The following is a 24,214-nucleotide window of genomic DNA, read 5'->3' on the forward strand; positions in this document are numbered from 1 at the left end:
CAATATCATTTCTTACAGAACAAGCTGAATACACATCTGATATTATCACCTTAGAAAGTACATATGGCAAAGATTTTCAGCGAACAATTCCCTATTACATCCTTGTATCCACCTGAAGATAATAATGTCATGAATTGTCTATTAAATATAGATGTGGTTGAAACTGTGCCAGCTGTGCCCCAGATTGCTTTGGGGCCAATTTTGGAGATATCAGCTGTAGAGATGTCTTACATGTTGATGTTCACAGACCTTGTGGTGAGCAGCTTTATGTGAGAACTATTTTCTTTCCACTTAATAACATATCAACTGTATCACTGCGCAGTGTGAAACATGAATCTACTTACAGATAAGAGGGTCATGGCAGGATATAAACAATGGCCCAGCTGTGTTGTAATGTTAGTTAGCATAGTTAGGTGGCTTCTCATCCATGAGCAGATCCAGCCTTCCTTGCACATGGTGATACTTAGAAAATAGTTCCTACATGAAGCTGCTCACAACAAGGTCCAGGGATTATCTTGAGTAACTGGGTCATGATTTCTCTAAAAGAAATATTGCCATTGAATCAAATATATTTTTGCTTCTTTGAGCACCACAAGTTAAGCAAAATCTAGTTCCATTATACTGGAGAGTAGACAGTCATTTCTGTAGCTGATATTATCTGATACACTCATATATGTAGTTTTTGTCAAAATACCAAATGCCAAATACCACTTAGTGGTATTATACCCTGTGATGATAATGATAATGATGATTATTATTGGGAATCTGAGCACCAAGGATGTTCAAACCCTATTGTTTTTGCTTGGTTTATTATTTCCATGTGATTCTTCTTCTTCTTCTTATTATTATTATTATTAACATTATGTCAGATTAAAAAGATATATTTTCTAAACCAGTAATCAGTCAAGTTATTTCAACAAAAGTATTTTTGCTAATAGTACTGGATGTACAGTATTGTGTCGGCTAGTTGAGACTGCATGGGCATTTTCCATAAAGTGTTTTCTGTACATGGTTGTGTTTTCTGCATTTCCAGTGTGTTTTTGTCCTTGGTTGTTTTCTCACTTTGCAGAATATTTTAAAATCACGCATATGTTGTCAAATTGGTGAGGGTTTCCTGATTTGCAGTGCATGGAACTCTCAGGGCCACTGTAAGAAAGTAAAATTGATATAAAAGAAAGCTATGTAATGAATGAAACAGTAAAGAATTCCTTTGAATAAAAACAGACAATAGTTTGTTGAAATGTCTCTTCTTTACTTGAAAAGCACCACATATATGTACATATATATATATATACATATATATATACATATATATATACATATATATATACATATATATATATACGGATCTATGCACGCTCTTTTCTCTTGAGTAACTTTTTAAAAGCCAGCTTAAAATCATCATTGAAACTGGTGTACAGCAGGGGATTGATGAGAGAGTTTATGTAACCCAGCCAAGTCAGAAAGTCGGAGAGAAACTGAGAAGGCTGTAACACTTGCAGACCTACCAGGAGTTCCTTTAAAAAGAAAGGTAGCCAGCAGATAATGAAGGCCCCGAGGATGAGGCCGAGGATTCGCGCTGCTTTCCTTTCTCGTGAGGTACAGATCTGGTTCTTCTCATCTCTGCCATCCATCTCTGTCTCAAAGGATGGAATGCGAATGTTGTTGGTAAGTTTGTCAGTAGCCAGTGTGGGATCGGAGTTGGACAAGTCTGACACACAAAATGTGTGGGAGACACGACAATGGTCGCCAGAGTTCTGACTACCCAAACTGCGGCCGCTGAGGTGCCGAGAAGAACCACGCTTCTGATAAAGAGTTTTAGCAGCATTGTAAATTCTGTAGTATAAGAAAAGAATGATGATCATGGGAATATAAAATGCCCCAAATGTAGAGTATATCGTATACCCCAGGTGGTCATGTTCTATGATGCACTGGTGAAGACTGCGGCTGCTGGGCCTCTGCCTCCAGAATAAGGGAGGCATGGATATGAAAACTGACATGACCCAGACTATTCCAACCATGACGGCAGCACGGCGGGCTGACCTCTTACGAGCATATTCAATAGCTTTGGTGATGGCCCAGTACCGGTCTAGGGCAATGACGCATAGATGCAGGATGGAGCAGGTGCAGCAGGTCATGTCCACGCTCAACCACATCTCACATACCACCTGACCTAGGGACCATGTCTCCATGGTGATGTAGAGGATGCTGATGGGCATCACAAGGAGCGCCACCAGGAAGTCTGTGAAGGCGAGAGAACAAATGAGGTAGTTGGAGGGCAGGTGTAGCTTTTTGGTGGTGTAGATGGCAAGGATGACAGCACCATTTATTAGTGCAGTGAGGAGGGTGAGGAGACCGAGAACAACCACCACCACTGCCATCCAGTCTGAGAATTGGACTGCCTGCAGGGGGGTTGCAGGTGCACTGGAGCAGTTTGTGATGTTGGGCTCTGAGGTACTTCCCCCTGGGTAGCTTTCTGTGTCCATCTCTTGATCTGGGTTGGCCCCTTTCTTCCTCCCTCCCTGGGATCACTGTCAGGGAGTCGGTACTCTCTCAAGGGTTCAAGTCTGAAACAACAAAACAGGCAAAAGTACATTAGAGACAGCCAAAGTGCACTTCTAGTGCTCTGTACCCTGTCCAGGGTGATTCCTGCCTTCCACCCAACGCATGCTGGAATATTTTGCAAACTACTATGTCCTTGATGAAGAAAAGAACTTGTTGGCAAAGAGAATAGAAATTTATGGTGCTTTGTTTTTATGTTTAGCTTTCATGGAAATGTTAACTGATCTGATGGTGATTTCGTCCAGCCTCTTCCTGTCTGCAGTACAGTGCAGTGACATGCAAATTCGTGAAGCATTCCTCATTTTTCTTGAATTTCCCTCGGGATCAATAAAGTATATATCTATCCATCTACAGATGCTGCTGCTCCAGCATGACCACTTCACAGAACAGGGCAGATGCTGCTACAGAGTTGAAAAATGTCCCAAGGGGTCCCCTGCAAGGACCTCAGTCTCCTCAGCAGGAACAGTCTGCTCTGGGCCTTCCTGTACAGTGCAGTGGAGTTGTTGCTCCAGTCCAATTTGCTGTTGAGGTGAACATCCAGGTACTTATAGGAGTCCACCATCTCAATGTACTTTCCCTGGATGTTGACTGGTGTTGGGGGTGGGTTACCACACCTGTGGAAATCCACGACCAGCTTCTTTGTTTTCCCCACGTTGATCTGGAAGCAGTTCTGTAGGCACCAGTCTACAGATTCCTGGATCATTTCTCTGTAGTCTGCATCATTCTCAGTTATGAGCCAACAATTACAGAATCATCAGAGAACTTCTGCAGGTGACAGTCCATTGAGTTGTGTCTGAAGTCTGCAGTGTAGAGAGTGAAAAGGTACGAAGCCAGGACCGTTCCCTGCTGGGCCCCTGGACTGCAGACCACCATGTCAGACACACAGTTCTGTGGAATAGGTTTAGATCATTCACCCACTTCATGTTCCCAGCCTGGGAGCCAGTATGCTAGTGGCCTGACATGGTTTTAAGGTCTTTCCAGACGCTGATATTGTTCTAGTGCAGCTGCTTCTCCAACTTCTTCCTGTAGTAGGCTTTCCCCTCCCTGATCTTCCTCCCTCTCAACAGCCTTCAGCTCCTCCTTGCTTCTTGACTTAAAGGCCCTCATTCAGCCTTCTGATACCAAGGCTTTGACAGTGGCAGATGATTGGATACTCACTGGGCGAGTCTTGATTCTGTGCGTAACACTGCCCTGTTTTGTCTGTTTTACCAAAAAGATAAGCTGAACTTCATTGAAATATAATGGTTATAAATACATCAAACAATACACAAAGTGAACTTCAAAAAATATTTTCTATAAAAACCAGCCTATCGAAGTTGTGTCCTCAGTTTCCGTCAACATTGTCAGATTTTTTCATAATTCCAAATAAATCAGAAAATAATGTGGTCAACTATCTCCTTGAGTACCCCTGTATGAGGTATGTGTATAATGAATGTAGCACTACTACGCACACTCTGGTAAGTTTTAGTTTTTTGATACTTCATACAAACAATGTTGAAGTCACTGCAGTCACAGCTTTAACATGTCAATATCATCTTCCTAGTTATGATCTAATTAAGAGTTGTGGATTGAATTGAGGCATTTTAGTGAAGTTACTGAGGCAGCTAGAAACTAAGGAGAAACAAAATGGCAGCAGTGTACAATACATATTTAGCATGGGGCAAAAAAACCCTTTTGTCAAGCTGACGTGTAAACTGACAGAGTAGACAAATCTTCCCTAACCTCTTAATGTGGTAATATTAATATGTGGTAATACATTTTCCATCTTAGATCTGTGTTGTAGGAAGCCATGGCTAGACAGAAAGTGTCCGTGGAAGAGCAAAGGAGAGGAAATAGGGAGTACCAAAGAAAAACAAGAGAGAAATTATACAGTGACCCAGAGCGCAAACGTGGGGTGCTAGAGAAGGAAAGGCAAAGGTGGAAGAAGGGAGTTCAAGACAAAAAAATATGACAAATAGGCGACTTGGCAGAAAGAGAAAAGGGCATCAGAGAAAGGCTTGGCGAGATGCATAGAAAAGGTCCAGACAGCGAAGGGCAGTGCAGCAAGCAAGTACACCCCCCCAGCAAGTCCTCTAGACCAGAGTAATGATGAGCCGTCTTATTTTTCCACTGAGCCACTGCAGGCCCAAAAGAGGACGCACACCTGCAAGGACTGTCCACTTTGATTATGTTCAAAGAAAATTTGTTCGAATCTGTTGTCATTTCCATCAATTGTTTATAATCAATGTTTTTGTTGATTTTCAATAAACATTATTTACTTTTTGTTCAGTTTATGTTGTTTATCTGTTAAAGATAACTGCTCAACATCCTATCGTATCAGTTTTCAAGGAGGGAAATACTTTATATAGTCTTAACATTAAATACAGAATTTAGGAACTGGGGTTTTCAGAAACTACAAAAACAGAATTAAATAAAAATAAACAGAACACAGAATTTAGAAAGATGATTTGGTGAAATTCTGTGTCTCAGACTCAGTTGCCTTAGGCTTTGTATGGGGTTCATGTGTCCTGAAGCCATTAAAGTGACATATTTTTTTAAAGTGACATATTTCGTCATTGGAGGGAACTCACTCCAACGAAATTTGTTCTCTGCATTTAACCCACCCAAGTAACGTGCACACACACACAGCAAACCCGGGGCAGTGGGCGACCGCGTGCAGCGCCCGGGGAGCAGTGGGGGTTAGGTACCTTGCTCAAGGGTACCTCAGCCATGGACACCAGGACGGGGAATCGAACCAGCGATCCACCGGTTACGGGTCCGACACCCTAACCGCTGATCCACGACTGCCCACAAATGAGGAACGCTTCACGAATTTGCGTGTCATCCTTGCGCAGGGGCCATGCTAATCTTCTCTGTATCGTTCCAATTTTAGTATATGTGCTACCGAAGTAACACCACTTACACAGTTACTTCACCACTGCTTGTATATGGTTACTTATATCTCTTTTAGTAAAATGTACACTGATGTAAAGTGACTGTAACGCCAAACTGTACTCAGCTGTAGTACTTCAGGACATGCATTCACTGCGTTTCGTTTCTCAGAACAGAAACTCTCACTTCTGCTGTATGTTTAGCTCCCTTGAAAGCTATTAGCTCCATTAGCTGTTAGCACCCTTAGCACTGTGCTGCTCATCAGCTGCTAACAGCGAACTAGCTCTTGCCCTGCCAATTTCAATAAAGATCTGCCATATTTGTGAGGTCATGCCAGCAAACCATTTGTGACTGACGGCGTCAATGGACCGGTTCTGCATGAACATTTTAGGATCTTTATGTTAGAATTGATTCATTAAGTGTAACATGGATATCTATATTAGGACTTTATTTCTAATTCCATCTGTTTGGTAGTATGTTTGATCATATTTTAGTACACTGTGTTGATCTGCTCACGTTGCCTTGTTACTACATTATGCTGTTACAAAATCTTTTAGTATTCACAAATTAAAAGCCTGTGAGTGTTTCAGTGCTGCCCCACTCTTTCCTTGCCCCACTTTCTTCTTGAGATAATGTAATTTTATGTATTTAAATAATCTTTTAAGTGCATAATATTACAATTAAACCAGTTAGGGGTGCTTGAGAATGGCTATCAGTAGCTCTACCACCTGTGTGTAAAATAAACAAGCAGGATTGGAATTAGATAGTGGAATTAGATAGAATTAAGAATTATGAATCAGCTTTATTGGCAGTATATATATATTTTTACATACACACACTGAATTCGTCTTCTGCATTTGACCCATCCTTAGTTGAGCACACATGCAACACTCAGCAAATTACATGCAGTGAAACACACACAGGAGCAGTGGGCTGCAACTATCAAGCGCCCGGGGAGCAAATAGTTATTGTAAGGCAGTTAAATTCATCCAAATTGTTTGTATTTTGAGGTAATTGTTAGACTCTGAAGATGACCTTGTGAATGCTGAGAACAGCAACCCTCAAGTTGAACTTTGTTTCACCAGGTTTAATTATCCAAATCATATTGTGATGTGTTGTCAGACTAATTCATTTATAAACCGTTTGTATTTGCTTGACCTTGAATATGGCTTAATAGCCGGCAACCTGCATGTCTAAGGGACACAAATCAGCTGTCTGTGAGTATCAGAAAAAATCCACTCAATGCATCTACTGAAGAGGTCAAAAGTCATTGGACAGTCGGAGAAAAACCAACGATGACCCATCTCAGGGAAAAGAGGTTACCATCTCAACCTATATACAATCATGTGTTAACATGCACTGTAAAAACAACAGCTTGATTACTGCTGAATTAGCAAATTTTGTATTGCTGTATCATCTTTTTATAACTGAACTAGCTGAGATAACACATTATATTGTGCTCTTAAATTCTTGGAAGATATAAACTGAGTAAACACATAGATTTAAGTTGAGCCAACTATTTGCCTACACTGAGGCGCGTTGACTTGCCTTTACATGTAAAGAGAAATACAGGACCATCACTGCACTTTTTCAAAAGGCCGTTTTGGTCCTTTTTACCAGCCAAGATGTCTAAAAAAAGAAAAGTGGACATAAGAGACTTTTTTAGAAGTCAAAGTGTAAGTTACATAAAGAAATGTGTTACACCCATCCTGCAACACCTTCACTGGCTCCAATAAATCAGCATATCCACTTCAAGATTCTCCTCATCATTTACAAAGCTCTCAATAACATTGTAAAGTGTCATTGTGCTCAGGAGTCAGACAAACATCTAGTTAAGCAATATATAGTGATACTATTGATGCAGTAGATTTTAATAAGCGATATATTAAAGAATATAGAAGATTGAACACAAGAAGTTTGTGCTTTGAATGATTTCAGTAACTTACTCGTGCCAAACAAATAAAACTGCATTTGAAACATCCCTTCTGAGGAAAAGTTACAGAACAGGCAAAGGTCAAACTCGTCTAATAGGCTAGGCTAGGCTATAAAAATGTAGCAAAGCTAGCTTTCATTTCCTACAGGCACTGAGGCCATGTTTAACAGGCTGGCTTTTATATGCATCACAAAAGAAGAAAAAAAAGTGTCAAAAAGTGAATGATGAGAGGATGTTTTGCTGCCTTTTCATCTTAACTAGTTTATTGGATTGGATCGGACTTGAGACAAAATACAAATGGGAGAGAAATGTAGTGAAATTTTTGCAAATAAACAGTAGAACATGATCAGACTGTGAGATATGGCCACCAATAACTGACATTTTTGAACTGAAACGGTGTATATCCACTACATTTTCAAAAGATGAAAGAGAAGCACTAAGAATAATCAACAGAGCTGATTACCATGACCCTTCGAACATACTGTTTATAAACTCACAGACCCTAAAATTTTATGATTTAGTGGACTATAAAACTGCACAAATAATGTATAAAGTAAATAAGAATATTCTTCTGGACAGTATCCAGAAGATGACAGACCAGAGTATGTCAATATGAACTAAGAGGGATCTGTATGTTAAAAAAAAAAGGCAAATACAAACAAAGAACAAATATAAAACAAAGAATGTATATCAGTTTTGTTTATAATTTGTTCAAGTTATTACTTGAACTTCCCTGTCTGTTCCAGAAATTGCTGCTTGTCACTGCAATCAATTTACAAATAAATCACAACAGACAAACTGCTAATTAACACTGACACTGTTAATAAACCTAAGGTTCAGATATCAATTAAGACATATTTCATCAGTTTAAAATGACTACCTTACACGCAAGCTTTATATATTTGGCTAACCCCCAGTGTCTTTCTTCAGCACACAGATGAGATGTTACTAGTGGAAAATGTAATCATCTTTGCAGGAGAAACAGCAGCAGATACCTATGACTCAGGCTCTAATAAGAAACTGGCTTTCACCACAACGGTAAATTCAGAGACATACATGAAGGGCTTCAGCCCCAAATCATTCAGGGCGGACAGCCATGCCTGGGGAGGCAGCCAGTGAGGGCCATTACTCAGCTGTCATCTCATCTGGAAAATGGATGTCCTTTCCAGAGTGGAGACTGCAGAGGTGATTTTGCGTCATCATAAAACCGGCAACATTCTCACACATCTGCAATTTTCTGATCAAGCCACCTGTATACCAACTCTGAGTAAGTTAAGCCTAAAATGAGGGAAACTTAAGCTGAACATTTTTTCATTATTCTTTGGTAAACCCTGAGATTCTGTCTGATTTGAAATTGAAAGTTGAAATTTTTGAATTTTGAAAAATACAACATTGTACTCAAACTAAAAATAAATATAGGAAAAGTTGTTTTCAGTTTATATATTATAATTTATATTCAGTTCTGAAATTCTTTTAAACCGAACTTGGTACCAATCGCAGTATAAGAGCAATAAACTGTCAGACTGTGCAGTTCAACAACCACACTTTAATGTTTGACGTTTCCCGCTTCCACATTGTGAATGTAGCGAAGTATTGGCTAGCAATAGTGTCGGCGCTACCAGGACAACCAGCAGGTAGACATTTCGGTGCGGATGGAATCTCTGATGTTTTTTGAATACTCTGAAAAATTATCCCAAATGTTATAATGACGGGTAAACATTTTACCATGTTTTTATATTTCGTTTTTAGCTCCATTCATGATGGCTTTTTTATAGTCGTGGTGCACGAACTAGAGTAAATCAACTCAAAGTTAACTTTGTAACCCAGAGTTTGTTGAACCAATTTCTTGAAACAGGCCCTAGGAGTTTTCATATGGTGGAAGTTTAGTCCCTGGGTCACCATGTTGTTGTCTGGGGACGAGGACCCTCATGAGAGCTCCAGGCAGAGTGTAATGTCACACATTGATTCAGTTCAGTTCAATTCAATTCTGTTTATTTATATAGCGCCAATTCACAACAAAAGTCATCTCATGACACTTTCCAATTAGAGCAGGTCTAGACCAAACTCTTTAATTAAATTGTAATACAGAGAGCCCAACATTCCCCCTTGAGCAAGCACTTGGCGACAGTGGTGAGGAAAAACTGCCTTTTAGAAGGCAGAAACCTCTGAGCAGACCCCGGCTCAAGATGGGCGGCCATCTGCCTTGACCGGTTGGGTTGAGAGAGAGAGAGAGAGAGAGAGAGAGAGAGAGAGAGAGAGAGAGCAGGAGAGAGAGAGAGAGAGAGATAGACAGACAAGGAGAGAGAGGGAGAGGGGGGTGGGGCGTGAGAGAAGGAGCACACAAGCAGAGATGCACAGCAGCAGTAATAATACTAGAAATATTGGAACTGTAGATAATGATAGTGGAGTATACAGGAGGTACAGTACTGTGATGATTATGATAGCAGTATTAGTAACAGTAATAATGGTAGTAGCTGTGCAGAGTAGTAACAGAATTAAAATAGATTATGACTAAACAGTAGTAATCGCAGTAAGTTTCGAGCATGGGAACCTGCGAGACGAGTTTAGTCACTCAGGTGACTAAACTTGATTCACGCTATGATAGAAGGGTCAATGCATGGAGTCAGCTGACATGCTCATAAGAATGTGAAACAGAAGCTACAAGAAATCCTTTCTTTTCTTTTTACCTTCATATCCGGCACTCATGAATGACTTTATCCTTAGTGCTCATTCAGTGATGAAGAGGCTGGGATGTGTTTTCATTGGGATTTTGTTGATGTGAGAGAAAAATTATCTTTCCCAGGTTGATTTGTGTTTAGCTGCATTTTTGTTTGCGGTACTATCAATAACAGCAGTAAAGATTAACATAACAGAAAGTGAAGGACAAAGGTGTGACATAGCAGTGAAATGTTTTACTACTAAGAAGCATAAATCTCTCCTTCGAGCAGAGTATACATCCTCTGCCATCAGGAGTCTTTCAGTCAAAACAATGAAAACAAAACACACGGGCTGATAACGTAGTGAAGTAGTGCAGGATCAGGTTATTTTCATTGTTAAACAACCACCGTGACCAATGAGAATCTCTCTGCTGTGACCCAGGCAGAGTTTTACGTTTTATGTAACGTTAAGTTGTAATGTTCACAGACTTTCTTCCAGAAGTTAGAGTGATAGCTGACCAAATGAAACACGCTGTTAGTTTGAATAAAATTACAGATTTCTTTGGGTTTGAACGTTATTGGAAACATTTGGGACAACTTTTGCTGAAATGCTGCTTACTTCGCATTGTTGACTTTTTACCTAGCAAGCCTCTTTGTCTGACGGCTTGATAAGTGCTGTTTTCTGACTTTCTACACAATTAAATAAACAAAGGAAACAGCACCTTGAGTAAACAGTGACTCATAGGAAGCACACAGGCCTCTTTAATGCAGAATGCAGAGACGCCTTGTGAAGAGAAGTACAGTATTGATTACTCGTCCTTGACTGCACAGACAGGAAGATAGGTAGTTCTGGTTCAGTAGCCAATCCCTGTCTGTGTGTTTCAGGTTGTTATTGGGCTATATAACAAATATAGCAAATATATTTGATTTTCTTACAGTGAAAAAGATCAATTCCAGTACCCTGTGTGATAAGCCTGACACATCCCCAGCCCTGTGAAACATGTTCACTCACAAAAGTGACATGAGGACTGATGTGCGTGACTTCACATACAATTATCAAAAAATCATATCTCACTTTTTTGTCGCAGCAGGTAATTTTCAGAATCAGAATCAGAATTCCTATATTTATCCCTGAAGGGAAATTCTTTGCATTATGCATTTGCAATAAAAGTAAAACATATTATGGGAAAACATCTTCAATAGCACTCTAGAAAACAAGAGAAAGAACTCTATTTTATATGTAATATGGAAATAAATAACACTTAACAAGGCACCAGCAAGGCTCTGCATTTCTAGGAGGAAACTGAAGAAAAGGGACATACTATTCTCTCATCACATCAAACAGTAGGGAAATGTTAATCTTTAATCGGCACTAATTAATTATTTGGAAGTGTATCAACAGAACATTGTCTCTATTGTTTCATTTGTACCAAACTATGTAACCCTGTGCAAGAAATCAGTCCCTCTCTAAATGCTTGTACAGCCCTCTTGCTTCTCTTCGCTAACTCCAACTGTTGGTCTGTGAAAGGTGCAGACAGCCATGTGCTAACCTCCTCTAAACATGGTGTCCGTGGTCACTTCTTTTGTTTCACTAGCAGGGTGAAAGGCTGAAACATGTTCACCTGAGCTTCATGTGGGCAAACTGGCACAGTGTTTGTGTGAAGACCTTTTCTTTTCTGTTTCAAAATTGCCTCCCACCAAGATTTGAATCAACTAATTAACTTGCTTAAGATACAGTTTAGAAGGTCCATTTGTTAAAAGTTGGTCACCCCTGATAGTCTTTTTTGTTTTTTTTGCAAAGGTGCAAAGAAAGAGTTACATGTATCTTTACTGAAGTAGAATTATAGCCAAAGACACATGAAGGTTCAAGGCATGCCTCCAGGATCCTGGGACAAAATCTTCTCTGCTCTTACTAAGTGAAAACAATGTCGTCCCCCCCCCCCCCCCAAGTATAATGTTATGATGGGTCATGAATACGGTTTCTTCCTGTTAAAAGGGAGTTTTTCCTTGCCACTGTCTGCTTGCTCGGGGGTTCAGGCTCTGGGTCTCTGTAAAGCATCTAAAGACAATTTTGATTGTATAAGGTGCTATAATAAATTGAATTGAACTGAACTGAAGAGGCATGCCATGCAGACTGAGTCCCTTTACCCAGTGGATATCATACCCTTGCACAGAACCTGGTCCTTTACATCCAGATGCCCACTGTAAATCACTGGAGCAGAGACACAATCTCACACTGGCTTGTGTGTGCTTGGACCAGAATGAAAACATAAATGACACAAAAAGTGCAAAAGTGAGATTTTGAAAAGTGAGGGAGACATGCCCGCCCACACACACACACACACACACACTGCCTAATGCTGGTCCATCCTCGAGTGCTCTAGCTTGTCCCTCAGATGCACAGGTTGTATTGCGTTGAAAGTGCCGCCAGGATATTATTTTGTAGCTAGCATAACCCTTACATATTTAAATAAAAGATTGTGGCTTTTACAGGCTCTTGGGAGCTTTCTGTAAAGATGTGTATCTTTTCAGCTATTCCTACCAATATATAAGTGATTATTACTGACCTTACTTAAGATGTAATGTGGAGTAAGTCAACTCAGGCAAATCTCTTCTTTTCGGTGATTCATCAACAACAAATCTTTTCTCTGCTGCTTTGGCTGTTTTGTGTGTCCAGTTTGGGTTTTGAATGTTGTGCACTTGTGTGCACAGAGAATATCTCATTAGTGCATAGAAAGCATTCGGGCTGTTGTACACTCAGTTTCAACCTGTGTACCATTGCAAATAAGTCTATAAGAGACACTCTGGTCTATCTAACCAACTGACAGCCTGTCTAAATAACCTCTGATATGCCACCCATTATGATAGTTACACCACATGTACACTATACAGACAAAAGTATCCAGACACATCTCTCAGCAGCTTATTTAGACCATCATGGAAAAGGTGAGAAATATATTAAAGTTTATGCACATTCACATGCAAGTTGCTTTTCTGCCGAAAGTAAGTCTCTACGATGTTCTCACTCTGAAACTTTTAAGTATTGCATCCGATCTAAATACTACATATACATATAGTTCATTTGAGGCTCTCTCTTCACTCGTTTTCTCTGGATCTTAGCTTGTAAAAAATTTAAATCCTCAGTTTAATCTTCTGGCTGAAAAAGACAAACCATCATAAAAACATCTGATTTGAATTTGGAAGCCCTCTTGGATATATCACCTGCAGAAATAATACAAAATGTATCCACTTTTGTCTTTTATAAAGGCACCTTCACGTAATACAAAGTCAAAGATGAATTATTTTCCCCTCCAGGGTGAGTGGGGCTTCATTTTGTGCTCTGTTTCTACGAACTAATAACATAAAATACACTTGACACTTAATAAACACTTGATAACTTTGTCACTTGGACATAAACATGTTTTAGGACACTTGCTGAAATGACTAATATTGTTTTTTCAACTGATCTGAGGAGCTGACTAACTAAATAATTAATATTAATAATAATTAATTATAATAATTAAAATGTGTGCAAATGGAGCTTTATATTACCTTCTCATTCTGTATTTTTCTATCTCCTGCACACACTCAGTGCACCCACTCTCCACTTCCACTCCCCAGCCATTTCACACAGCACTATTAAAAGCACTATTAATCTACCAAATCACGAGAAAGACCATGCAGCTGTAGTTCTTACTTTCTTGGCCTACCTCCTAACATGATCCAACTTTAGAGACCTCAGAAACATATCAATCAAACAGACATTGTTTTGCTGAAGCACGCATCAGATAAATCAGCTGTAAAAAAAAAAAAAAAAAAAAAAAAAAAAAAAAAAAATCATGTAATAGAAACATTTCTTGAAAGAACCAGTTATTGTTCCTTAAGTTGTGCATCAACCACGGTCACAGCTAACAATGAGGAGATGGAGGTCATGTCAGTGCTTTTTTTCTTGGAATCTGGGAATTTTAGAAACATCCACTAAACTACATAAATGTTGACACAAAGCTATGCAAAACTGATTTCACATGTCATCATCTAGCGTGTCACCTGAAAACCATTCTTCTAGTTGTATCCTAGTAGGATAGTTTTCCCTTGTGAGCCGGGTCCTGCTCAAGGTTTCTTCCTGTTAAAAGGGAGTTTTTCCTTGCCACTGTCTGCTTGCTCGGGGGTTCAGGCTCTGGGTCTCTGTAAAGCATCTAGAGACAATTTTGATTGTATAAGGTGCTATATAAATAAATTGAAATTGAAATTGAATTGAAAATTGTAAGGCAGGGTGCTACAGCCCTGCCCTTCTGTTTGGGATAACTTCTGCTCAAAAACAACCAGGGCTGACCAGTTATAGCTGAACATATCCAACTCTGTATCCTCGGGCATGTTTATAAAACTTAGACACCTCTTCTCGTCTCTTCTTGTCTATTGCGTTTTCTTCCTTCTGTTCCATAGGTAGAGCAGAGCACATTCCTCCACGCCCCCTCCACACTCCGCCATTGAGACCTTATGTTTGGAACCTCCACCAAAGCACGTTTCTAAAATATTGACCACAGCCCTGGCTGCAGCGAATGACTGACTGATATCTTTGATGTAAGAGTACAACTGAAAGGAGCCAATGCATCAAAAATGCTTTGTTTTTGTCTGGCCAACAGTCCCAAACCCAATTCAATTCACAAGGATGAAGAAGCTGCTTGGCATCACTGGTTGGTGAATGACCGACGTAGTTAAACTGAAAACCCAAAGCTATTCAAACAGTAAACAGTATGTCCTACTCAGCACAGGTTGTTATCAAAAATGGTCTTGGGCTTGATATCTGCAGTGTTAGGATACGTAAAATCTGCCTTTGAAATTATGATCTTATGGTTCTTTCTTTATCTACCACCTGCTCAATCATGACACTAAGATGTTAACAGCTGCGTGACTTAAACACCGGAATATAACCTGACTGGCAGCGACGCAACAAAACGCAAAGTGAGTGAAGGGACTTTGCGTCACTTTGCGTTCTGCTGCAGGGACTGACGGTTTGAGTGTGCGGCTTGTTTCCGGACACAGTCGAAGCGCAGAATGCGGCATCCTGACAGACAATACTGAGGGCACCTGTGGCAAGACAAACACATCCCACTACACTGCATGTGCCCATTCGCATATACCACCAACTCTTAAGTTTTCTTCACTTACCACTGATGTTTTGCCACCAGGTCTTCTCTCATTCTCTATTCTCGCGTGTTTCCCGCGTGTTTTAAGTACAAATAATAATAATAATAATAATAAAAAACAAGACGCGATGCCCGTATTGCGTTCCTGTTGCACAAAGCTGCACCGTAAGTTTTCCGCTCTCTTCACATGAACAGACAGAAAAAAATGAAAACAAAAATACACTTAAGATGCCGTTAATCCATGCGACGAGTATGTCATTCATCTGACCGTGAAGAGAAAAACAGCAGAACTACATGAGCCTGTTCCTTCTTGTAGCTGCTGTTCATTCCTCCTGCCAAGGCTGTTGATGCACTCTCCTGCTGCCTTCAAGTGCTGTCGGAAATATTAAAGAATCGTGCCCATTTAAATGACTCGACAATATAGCGCAATAAATAGTCTACAGCTGACATTTTAATCTAAATGCACGATTTGTCACCATGCATCATGTGATGTTTGTTAATTAATAAGTACATCATCGTTATCCCACATTTTGAGCAATTTACTTTTCCATTGTAGCAGGTCTGTGCCAGGGAAGCAGCAACAATGTTTTTTAAATTTTAGAGCTCATGGCGCCATGGTTCCTCCATCACCAGTTGTGTGGCCAGAGATAATAATGAAACACATTCAAAAATCACCAGCATTTGATTAAGTGATGAGACTTGAAATGGAAGTAGACTTAAATGTAACCAGATTAAATGTAATCTGAGATGTTAGTAAATATAACCTTAACCTAACCTAACCAATGTAACCTTCTTCTCTTGCTCCCTGCCAATACAGGCACCAATGTAAACAAACTGACATAAAAATTTAGTACATTATAGAGTGACAACAGGGCCTGAACCTGTGCACACACAGACATACACACACATACACATAGACTTTTGACTGTTTAATTAATGTTAAAAAATAGAAGATTAACAGCATGACACAGCAGTTAAATAATCACACAACATGCAGTTCTTTATAGGTTACTCATACCAGCATAAAATCTGAGCCCATATGCCCAATAGGCACCAGAATATGTAGTGTGTAATAGTGTGTCTGTGGTGACTTTCATGTCATGATTTAGTTTTGTGTGTCACCAGGTTTTATCTGTCAGGTGAGTAGAGTGGTCACTGTACAGTGGCCAATGGAGCACTGTTCACCTTGGGAATATGTCACTGGAGCATAACTTTATGTCCGTCGCTTTAAACTGATGGAAAATCTCTCTCCTATAAACTGTCCATTCAACCAATGTACAGTCACTGCATGTTTTGCATTCGGCTGCTGAAATGTTGTTGTTGCCAGGTTATTTCAGAGCTGAAGATTTGCAGGCTGGCAGACATTTTCAAATAGGTTATTTTATCTCACAGACCGAAGATAAATTTAATATTTAGCTTAATATAAATCAACAGTGAATACATTTACAAACATTTAAGATGCTGGAAAGCTAGGAACTGTTTTTAGTAACAGGACTTACGTTCCATGAAGCTCGGCAACACTGTTGCCACCTGTGATCATCTTGAACAACATTCTTAAAGTCTTTTAAGATTAATGCCACCCCGATAACTGCAAAGTCATCGAAATGTTCCTGTTGAGCAAATGTGGTGAACATTCAAAATTCTACATTCGGACAAAACTGGAGTTATTGCTCTGGGCCCTTGGAAAGAAACAAATTACCTTAGAAACAAATTATCCAATGATATAGCACCTCTAGACGGCTTAGTCTTGGTCTCAAGCTCCACTGTAGGGAATCTAGGAATTATTTTTGACCAGGGCATGTCTTTTAACTCACACATAACACATTTCAAAGACTGCATTCTTTCACCTCTGCAATATTGCAAAGATTAGGCACATTGTGAGTCAGAAAGATGCTGCGGTCCTGCTTGAAACCTACTGTGATTACTACTGTTTAGTCATAACTTATTTTAATTCTATTACTACTCTGTACCAGCTACTACCATTATTATTGTTACTACTATTGTTATCATAATCACCATAGTACCTTCTGTATACTTCATCATTATCATTATCTATAGTTCCAATACTTCTGGTATTATTATCACCCACCTCTCTCTTTAAAAGGCAGTTTTTCCTCGCCACTGTTGCCTAGAGCTTGCTCATGGGGGAATGTTGGGTTGTTTTTTTTTTTTTTACTTAATTAGGCCCTGTATTACAAAATTAAACAGTATGGTCTAGACCTGCCCTAATTGGAAAGTGTCATGAGATCACTTTTAGGGTTTTGGTTTTAGATAGGAAGCCAAACAAACAAACAGATAACAGGTAAATGGTTAATAAAGTCTTTAGTGGAGATATTCAGTAAATAGTACAAAACACACTATGGAAATAGTTCACCAGAATGGGAAACAAAACAGGCAGATAACCAGGCAGCAGGTGAGTGCAAAAGTCTAAGGGAGATGTCCAGAGAGAAAACTCCAAACGCTGGGGATATCAGTCTGGAGACAGAGCTGAACAGGGTAGACAGGAACAGTCTTTGCAAAACAAGCAACAACAAAATATATATATATACAAATAGAAGGCAATAAACAAAATATAAATAGACAACTGCTCAACAAGGTTGAAGATTTAAGATAAAAGATAAACGAACAGCAAATGAAGCAGAAAAAATATTGACAACAAATATAGATACAATTTAAAACCAATAAGCTAAAATCAATAGTGAAAAGACAATAAAAAGACAACATCACATAAAAGGTCATCTTTAAAATGGATTGTGAGAAGTGATTTAAAAGAAGTCACTGATCTTGCAAGCTGGGTGGAGCCCTTCAGGTTGTTCCAAAGCTGAGGGGCTCAGACAGCAGGGGCAGCAAGGGATCCACCTGAGGATCTCAGGCTTCAGGCTGGCTCATAGGGGGGTCACAACTTGGAGCCAGACATAGACATGCTCTAAAAATGATCAGTAAAATCTTGAGAGATCAAAGATCGATTCACTGGTCTTGACTAGTACTGAGCCTGTTGAAATAGTGGTATAATGTCTTCTGTGGCTCTGGAGGAACCTTGTGAAATCTGAGAAAACAATGTGGTGATTACATAATAGTGATGTTGTCAGGGTTACTTTGTCGGACTTCACACACAAGCTTGGGCTTTATAAAAGAAAAACTGTTTTCCAAACTGTGACCACATGATATTTCAGCCTCTGCTACTTTGGTGTCTCGTGAATCATCACCCAACTCACAAGACAGAGCAATACTAAATCGCTGGAGTGCACTGACTTTATGAACAGTGTGGACAGGAAGTAGATGCTGTAGTAGGCACCTGTCTTCTTTCTTTTCTTTTCTTTTCTTTTCTTTTCTCACTCCTCCTCACCTTTTAGCAGCAAGACTACAATGATCTGAAAATGTCAGTCAGAAGAGGGAGCAGCTTGTGCTTTCAGCAGTATCTTTCACACTGCTGAATCAAGTGAGAAAGCTGGCAGACTATGCAGACACCTTCTTACCACTGTCTGTCACTTGGACTAATGTGTCGTGGTGCATGGCCAGGTTATTTGCAGAGATGCTGAGACAAAAAAAATAGCTGCTGATCCTCTATTAACAACCTGTTCCACACACTTTGGGTGCGGGTGTGGAAGTTTTCTACGCCAAGATTTGCTGTGTGTTTCGCTTGATTAAATAAGAATATGAAACACCTAAGCACAAACATAGATTATAAAGAGGTAGATGTTGACACTGACCCTTAGAAAACAAGTCCTCAAGATTTGCTACTTTCCAGAACGATCAATTAAATTAGCACAAATTAGTTGACACCCATCTCTATCCAAACTGATACCTGAATTTTCGGATTTGACAGAAGGGTTCAGATCAAATAACTATAATTCTAATTCTGAACTCAAATTTCCAAGAGAAAGGTTTGCAATCTGGGCGGCACGGTGGTGCAGTGGTTAGCACTGTCGCCTCATAGCAAGAGGGTTCCAGTTCTTCCTGTGCCTGCGTGGGTTTTCTCCGGGTTCTCCGGCTTCCTCCCACAATACCAAAAACATGCACATTAGGTTAATTGGCTACTCTAAATTGCCCCTAGGTGTGAGTGTGAGAGTGTGTGGTTGTTTGTCTTTGTGTGTTGGCCCTGCAATTGACTGGCGACCAGTCCAGAGTGTACCCCGCCTCTCGCCTGTAGTCAGCTGGGATAGGCTCCAGCTCCCCCGCGACCCTGACGGATAAGCGGTATAGAAAATGGATGGATGGAAGGTTTGCAATCTATCTCACAACATGTGAGATGTGCTGCAAAATCAGAAACTCCATTTTTAAGATAACAGTGTGTTCAAGTGATAAAATGACGACACAGTGAAAATTAATGTCATCTCAACCTATTATTCTTGCCAGAAGCTCTGTAATCTAGACAGCTTACACATTGTCAAGTTGAGTAGTAGTTAATTTTAATGAGCTTGATGGGCTTTGATGAGCTTGTGGCTGATACACAGAAGCAGGAGAAACTCATCAACACCCTCGGTGTAGAAGCTCAGCAGGATGCTGTGCAGCACGAAGATGAGTCGATCTCTTTCCAAACACAGATAGTCAGCATCTAAAAAATGTTACATACTGACGTTTTATGCAGTAACAAATCCAACACTGTTATCAGAATAAAACCCACTGTTATTAAAGGATTTAGCTGCACTGATTTCCAGTGCTACTGAAGACAGAGGGGAAATTTGCTGTGGACATTTCTAACACTTGGTGGATGGATTCAAATGGTGACTTTTCTTTGGCATCACATTCAGACCAATATTTTCCTTTAAGAGTTTTCTGAAATTTACATCCACCGATTACCGGAAGCTGGGGGGGCATGGCTCATTTACATTTTGGACAATCCATGAACTTTATTCCTGGAACCATTCTCAGGTCAAAATATCAGTCATTTGCCTCATTAGTGATAGGAAACTTAAAAGGGATTTATTATTTGTGGACTAGCCTCGCAGTAATCTTACATTTGTGCTGCATTGCCTGAGGGGTTCTAGGGTCTAACTACAGAGGTTGCCATTCAGGCTCCTTGAAGCAAATTTTTGATTTTAAGGCACTGGGCTATATTAAGAAAATTGACTTGACTTAATATAGAACTTAGTATACACAGTATTGGATATACAGTACATGAGACAATGTGATATGATTAATGCATGTTACTTCTTGGTCATCTACAGCACATCCAACTTGTTTTGACTTCAAATGAATGAATTAAAAAATGAATTCAAAACCTATAGTGTATTTATCTATGGCAGAATTGCAGTAACCTTTGTATCCAGCTAAAAGAGTTACCCAGCACGTGTCTTCACAAATTAAAATGATACATTCAGTTCCAAACATATTTCATTGATATACCACACAGTTACACAGAATTATGCAGAAGTACATTTAATTTGCAACTCTAAGTTACGTTTCTGTTGATTGACTTTTCTCCCTGTGAGGGTCAGTTCACACAGCTTGGCTCATTCAACTGACAAACCCATGCTGTAATATCCTGGGGACGATGAACATACCACAGGATACTCTGATAACTGCAGCACACACTCTGGTCATTAAAATGGGAACCACCACTTCAGTCTGCCATTGCACTGGTACGGTCCCCAGCCTCCACATGACACTGAAGAGGCATGTGAGCCAAGACAACCCAATAATGTCCAGACCTTCAGCAGTTTACAAATAATCTCATTTTGTAACCAGCTTTGAAATTCGACAATCTCATCTCATCATGTGCTATTTTTATTGTCCCCAAACAATGGGACATCCTTAATTTCAAGCTCTGTCTTATGTAGGCACCAAAGCCATACCTGCTTGAGGTGCTGTGCTATGCTATAGCCCCATCACTCTGAACATCTCAGCAATGGGGCAGTTAATGCATGTCTGCAGGTCCTGTGTGAGAATGAGTATATTTTGGCACTATGTGTGTGTAAATGAAAAAGAAAATAACCACACAGTGGAAAAAATGAGCACGGGCATGGATGATGACCCTAATCTTGAACTTGGTCAGAAACCAGGCTGTTGAGCCAATGTATAGCAACTGGGCTGTTTCCTCATCCCAGTCACTGACTGTAGTGTGGGTCAAATGTGGTAGCTGTTTTGGTTCAGGGTGCCTCTCACTCTGTACAAGTCACCAATCCAGCAAAACAGCTCCATTATCAGCCCCATCACCCTTCTTCCTCCATGTTTGACAGTTGATGTCACACACTGAGGAACCATCCTTTCACCTACTTGACGGCATACAAAAATCCTGCATGATGGCAGTGTTTCCTGGCCCAGGCAAGCCTCTTTTTCTTATTCTGACATCTTACCAATTCCTTTCTTGCTGCAACTCTTCACAGTTGAAACTGAAACTTATTAAGATGTGCTTGAAACTGTTGTCCCGTGAGCCGTCGATTACGCAAGCTGTTGATTCTCAGAAACTTGTCATCTGATTCTGTTGTGGCTTTGTGGTTGCCAGACCTCTTCCTGTCAGAGCTTCCCCCAGTTTCTCAGTGCCTTTTGATGGTGAAGGAAACTGTACTTGCTGACACATTGACTTTCTTTGCCATTTCTCTGTAGGAAAGACCTACATTTTTAGGCGATGGTCTGTCTCTTTTCCATTGTTAATTGCAGAGGGGGTTGTAAGTAATCAAGAAAAGCTGGGACATGTGTAGGAATTAATAGCATTGGCTTTCAAGGTTTGATCAACCTCCCTTAATGCAGAACAGCTTTAAATTGTTAACCCATTCCTTTTCCCTGAAATTGGCCTTTTTGTATAATTCTGAAGTGTACATTATTTTTCAGTTTTGGGTAACCTTACCTTACCTTTTTTTTTAATCTCTGACAGTTCACTACTTACCTTTGAACCATTTCAAGCTATTTATTGGACTTGAACTGCTTGAATTTCAATTAAAAAAACTGGAAAAAAATGGGATGTTCTTAAACTTTTGAATGGTAGTTTGTTATAAACCCAAATTTCCTGTATAATACTTGAGTAAAAGAAATGCTGAACAGCTGCAGTTTTCAAACACTAGATAAAGTTAAGAGCAGCTGTGTGTGAGTACAGTACAGTACCTAAACATAAGAATCTGTATTTGTGACCCATTGTCATAATTCTACTTCTCACAATTGAAATCCAGAACCCTCTCCATGGCCCTGGATCCTGCTGCTCCTGCTCTGCACTGTTCTCTCTATCCTCCTTGTCTCTCTCTCTCTCTCCTTTTTCTCTCTGTCTCCCCCTCTCCTTTCTCTCTCTCCATCTCCCTGTCTCTCCTCTCCCCCCTCTCCCTCCCAGGCGGTCACAGCAGAAGGCCGTCTATACTGAGTCTGGTTCTGCTCGAGGTTTCTGCCTGTTAAAAGGAAGTTTTTCCTCTCCACTGTTGCCATATGCTTACTCAGTGTGGGGTTTTGCCCTGGGACCTGTTTCTCTCTGATTCTCTTCTTTTTGGTTGTTGTTGTTGTTTACACACCTGTAAAGTGTCTTGAGATAACTGTGTTATGAATTGGCACTTTAAATAAAATTGACAGGTGGACCTGGGGCAAAAAAGAGGCAGAAGGTTTGAAAGTTTTTCATCAAAAATAGAGCAAGAAATCACTAGGAGATTACTGTAGTTTTCCTAATTTAAAGAAAAGGGTGGCCTGGAAGCAATTTAGCATGGCACTAAGATTAAAAAAGTAAAACTTAACTACTTGCTAACTGATAGCGTACAGTTCAGTTGTTCTAATGCATTTTCAAGGAAGCCTAAAATAAAATGTTGATGTCATAACAAACAAAACATGCTGCAAACAAATGCTCAGTGGCTCGGCAGGTCCAGTGAACACCCTGTAGTTAGTGGAATTTTTTAAGTTGCTATACCTGATCACTGACAGCAGATTGTCAAAACTCAATAAGCCTTCAACTGACCGTCAACCATGTGACTGTTCTGGACTGGCTGTTGCTCCCTGTCATTTCTCCCTTTTCTGAGGGTCTCATACTCACACCCACACCTCCCTTTATCTGTATCCAGGGTACTATTTGGTTAAAGTCTCTCACCAAAGTGCGGTAGCAAACAAGCGAAGTAGATAACTACTTACCTTCTAACTAGAAAGCTAACTACTTCCATCCATCCATCCATTTTCTATACCGCTTATCCGTCAGGGTCGCGGGGGAGCTGGAGCCTATCCCAGCTGACTACGGGCGAGAGGCGGGGTTCACCCTGGACTGGTAGCCAGTCAATCACAGTGCTAACACACAAAGACAAACAACCATACACTCTCACACTCACACCTAGGGGCAATGTAGAGTAGCCAATTAGCCTAATGTGCATGTTTTTGGTATTGTGGGAGGAAGCCGGAGTACCCGGAGAAAACCCACGCAGGCACAGGGAGAACATGCAAACTCCACATAGAAAGGACCAGACCAGGATACGAACCTGGAACCCTCTTGCTATGAGGCGACAGTGCTAACCACTGCACCACCCTAGCTAACTACTTCTATAGTTAAAATTAAAAAGGTAGATACGGATCAGATCTGTGAGAATAGGCCATTCAGTCCAAGTCTGGTTTGTTTGTGGTTTTGCAGCCGGAAAAACATGCTGATGTGTGACAGGGTCCTTATGGAGCTTTATAGGGAGTTTAAACGCATTGTTAAGCAGTTCAGTGAGTTTTCACTCAGCCTCAGCACTCTCATCGTTTTTTTCTGTCATAGCGGGCATCTGTTAGACTGTAAAAAGCCACTGTACACTTCCTGCTGAGCAGCAGATAGCGGACAGGCACAGTTAGAAACTAGCTGGTGAACACGGTGGAGCATTTAGCAACTAAAGAGTTGGATATTTCTCACAGGAGTTGTCAAAGACCAAAAACAGAGTGAATATTGGACTTACATTCATGAAGTAGCCAGACAACCTACCCTAATTGAATAATCATGTTGCTTTTTAACTGCCGGATGTGTAAATAAGTGATGTTTTGCGTAAAATTTCACCATATTAAAAGGTGACGTTATTGCTGTGTTTTTTTTCTCCAAGTGGCCCAAAAAATCAGTTGTAGCAGTTGTAAGGATATTATTGAAATGCAATTTTTACACCATGGTGTCTTGAAAC

At 40.2% G+C, this 24,214-nt stretch overlaps 1 protein-coding gene and 1 non-coding gene across 2 annotated transcripts; both read right to left on the reverse strand.

Moving 5' to 3' along the window:
• Positions 1–1,339: 1,339 nt before the first annotated feature.
• LOC124050272 (5-hydroxytryptamine receptor 1E) lies at positions 1,340–15,525 on the reverse strand. Its single transcript, XM_046372618.1, has 2 exons — positions 15,193–15,525; positions 1,340–2,567 (listed from the first exon to the last, which is right to left on the reverse strand). Exon 2 carries the CDS (start codon positions 2,484–2,486, stop codon positions 1,350–1,352), a length of 1,137 nt encoding a protein of 378 aa, XP_046228574.1. The 5' UTR covers positions 2,487–2,567; positions 15,193–15,525; the 3' UTR covers positions 1,340–1,349.
• LOC124051108 lies at positions 5,352–5,457 on the reverse strand. Its single transcript, XR_006841755.1, has one exon. It is a non-coding gene; the product is annotated as a U6 spliceosomal RNA (small nuclear RNA).
• Positions 15,526–24,214: the final 8,689 nt, after the last annotated feature.

Source organism: Scatophagus argus, chromosome 19 (genome assembly GCF_020382885.2).
Source record: "Scatophagus argus isolate fScaArg1 chromosome 19, fScaArg1.pri, whole genome shotgun sequence".
NCBI classification, from domain to species: domain Eukaryota; kingdom Metazoa; phylum Chordata; class Actinopteri; family Scatophagidae; genus Scatophagus; species Scatophagus argus.

What these genes read in the sequence shown, in the direction of transcription:
- LOC124050272 (XM_046372618.1), bottom strand. Translation starts at nt 2,486, where the DNA reads ATGGACACAGAAAGCTACCCAGGGGGAAGTACCTCAGAGCCCAACATC.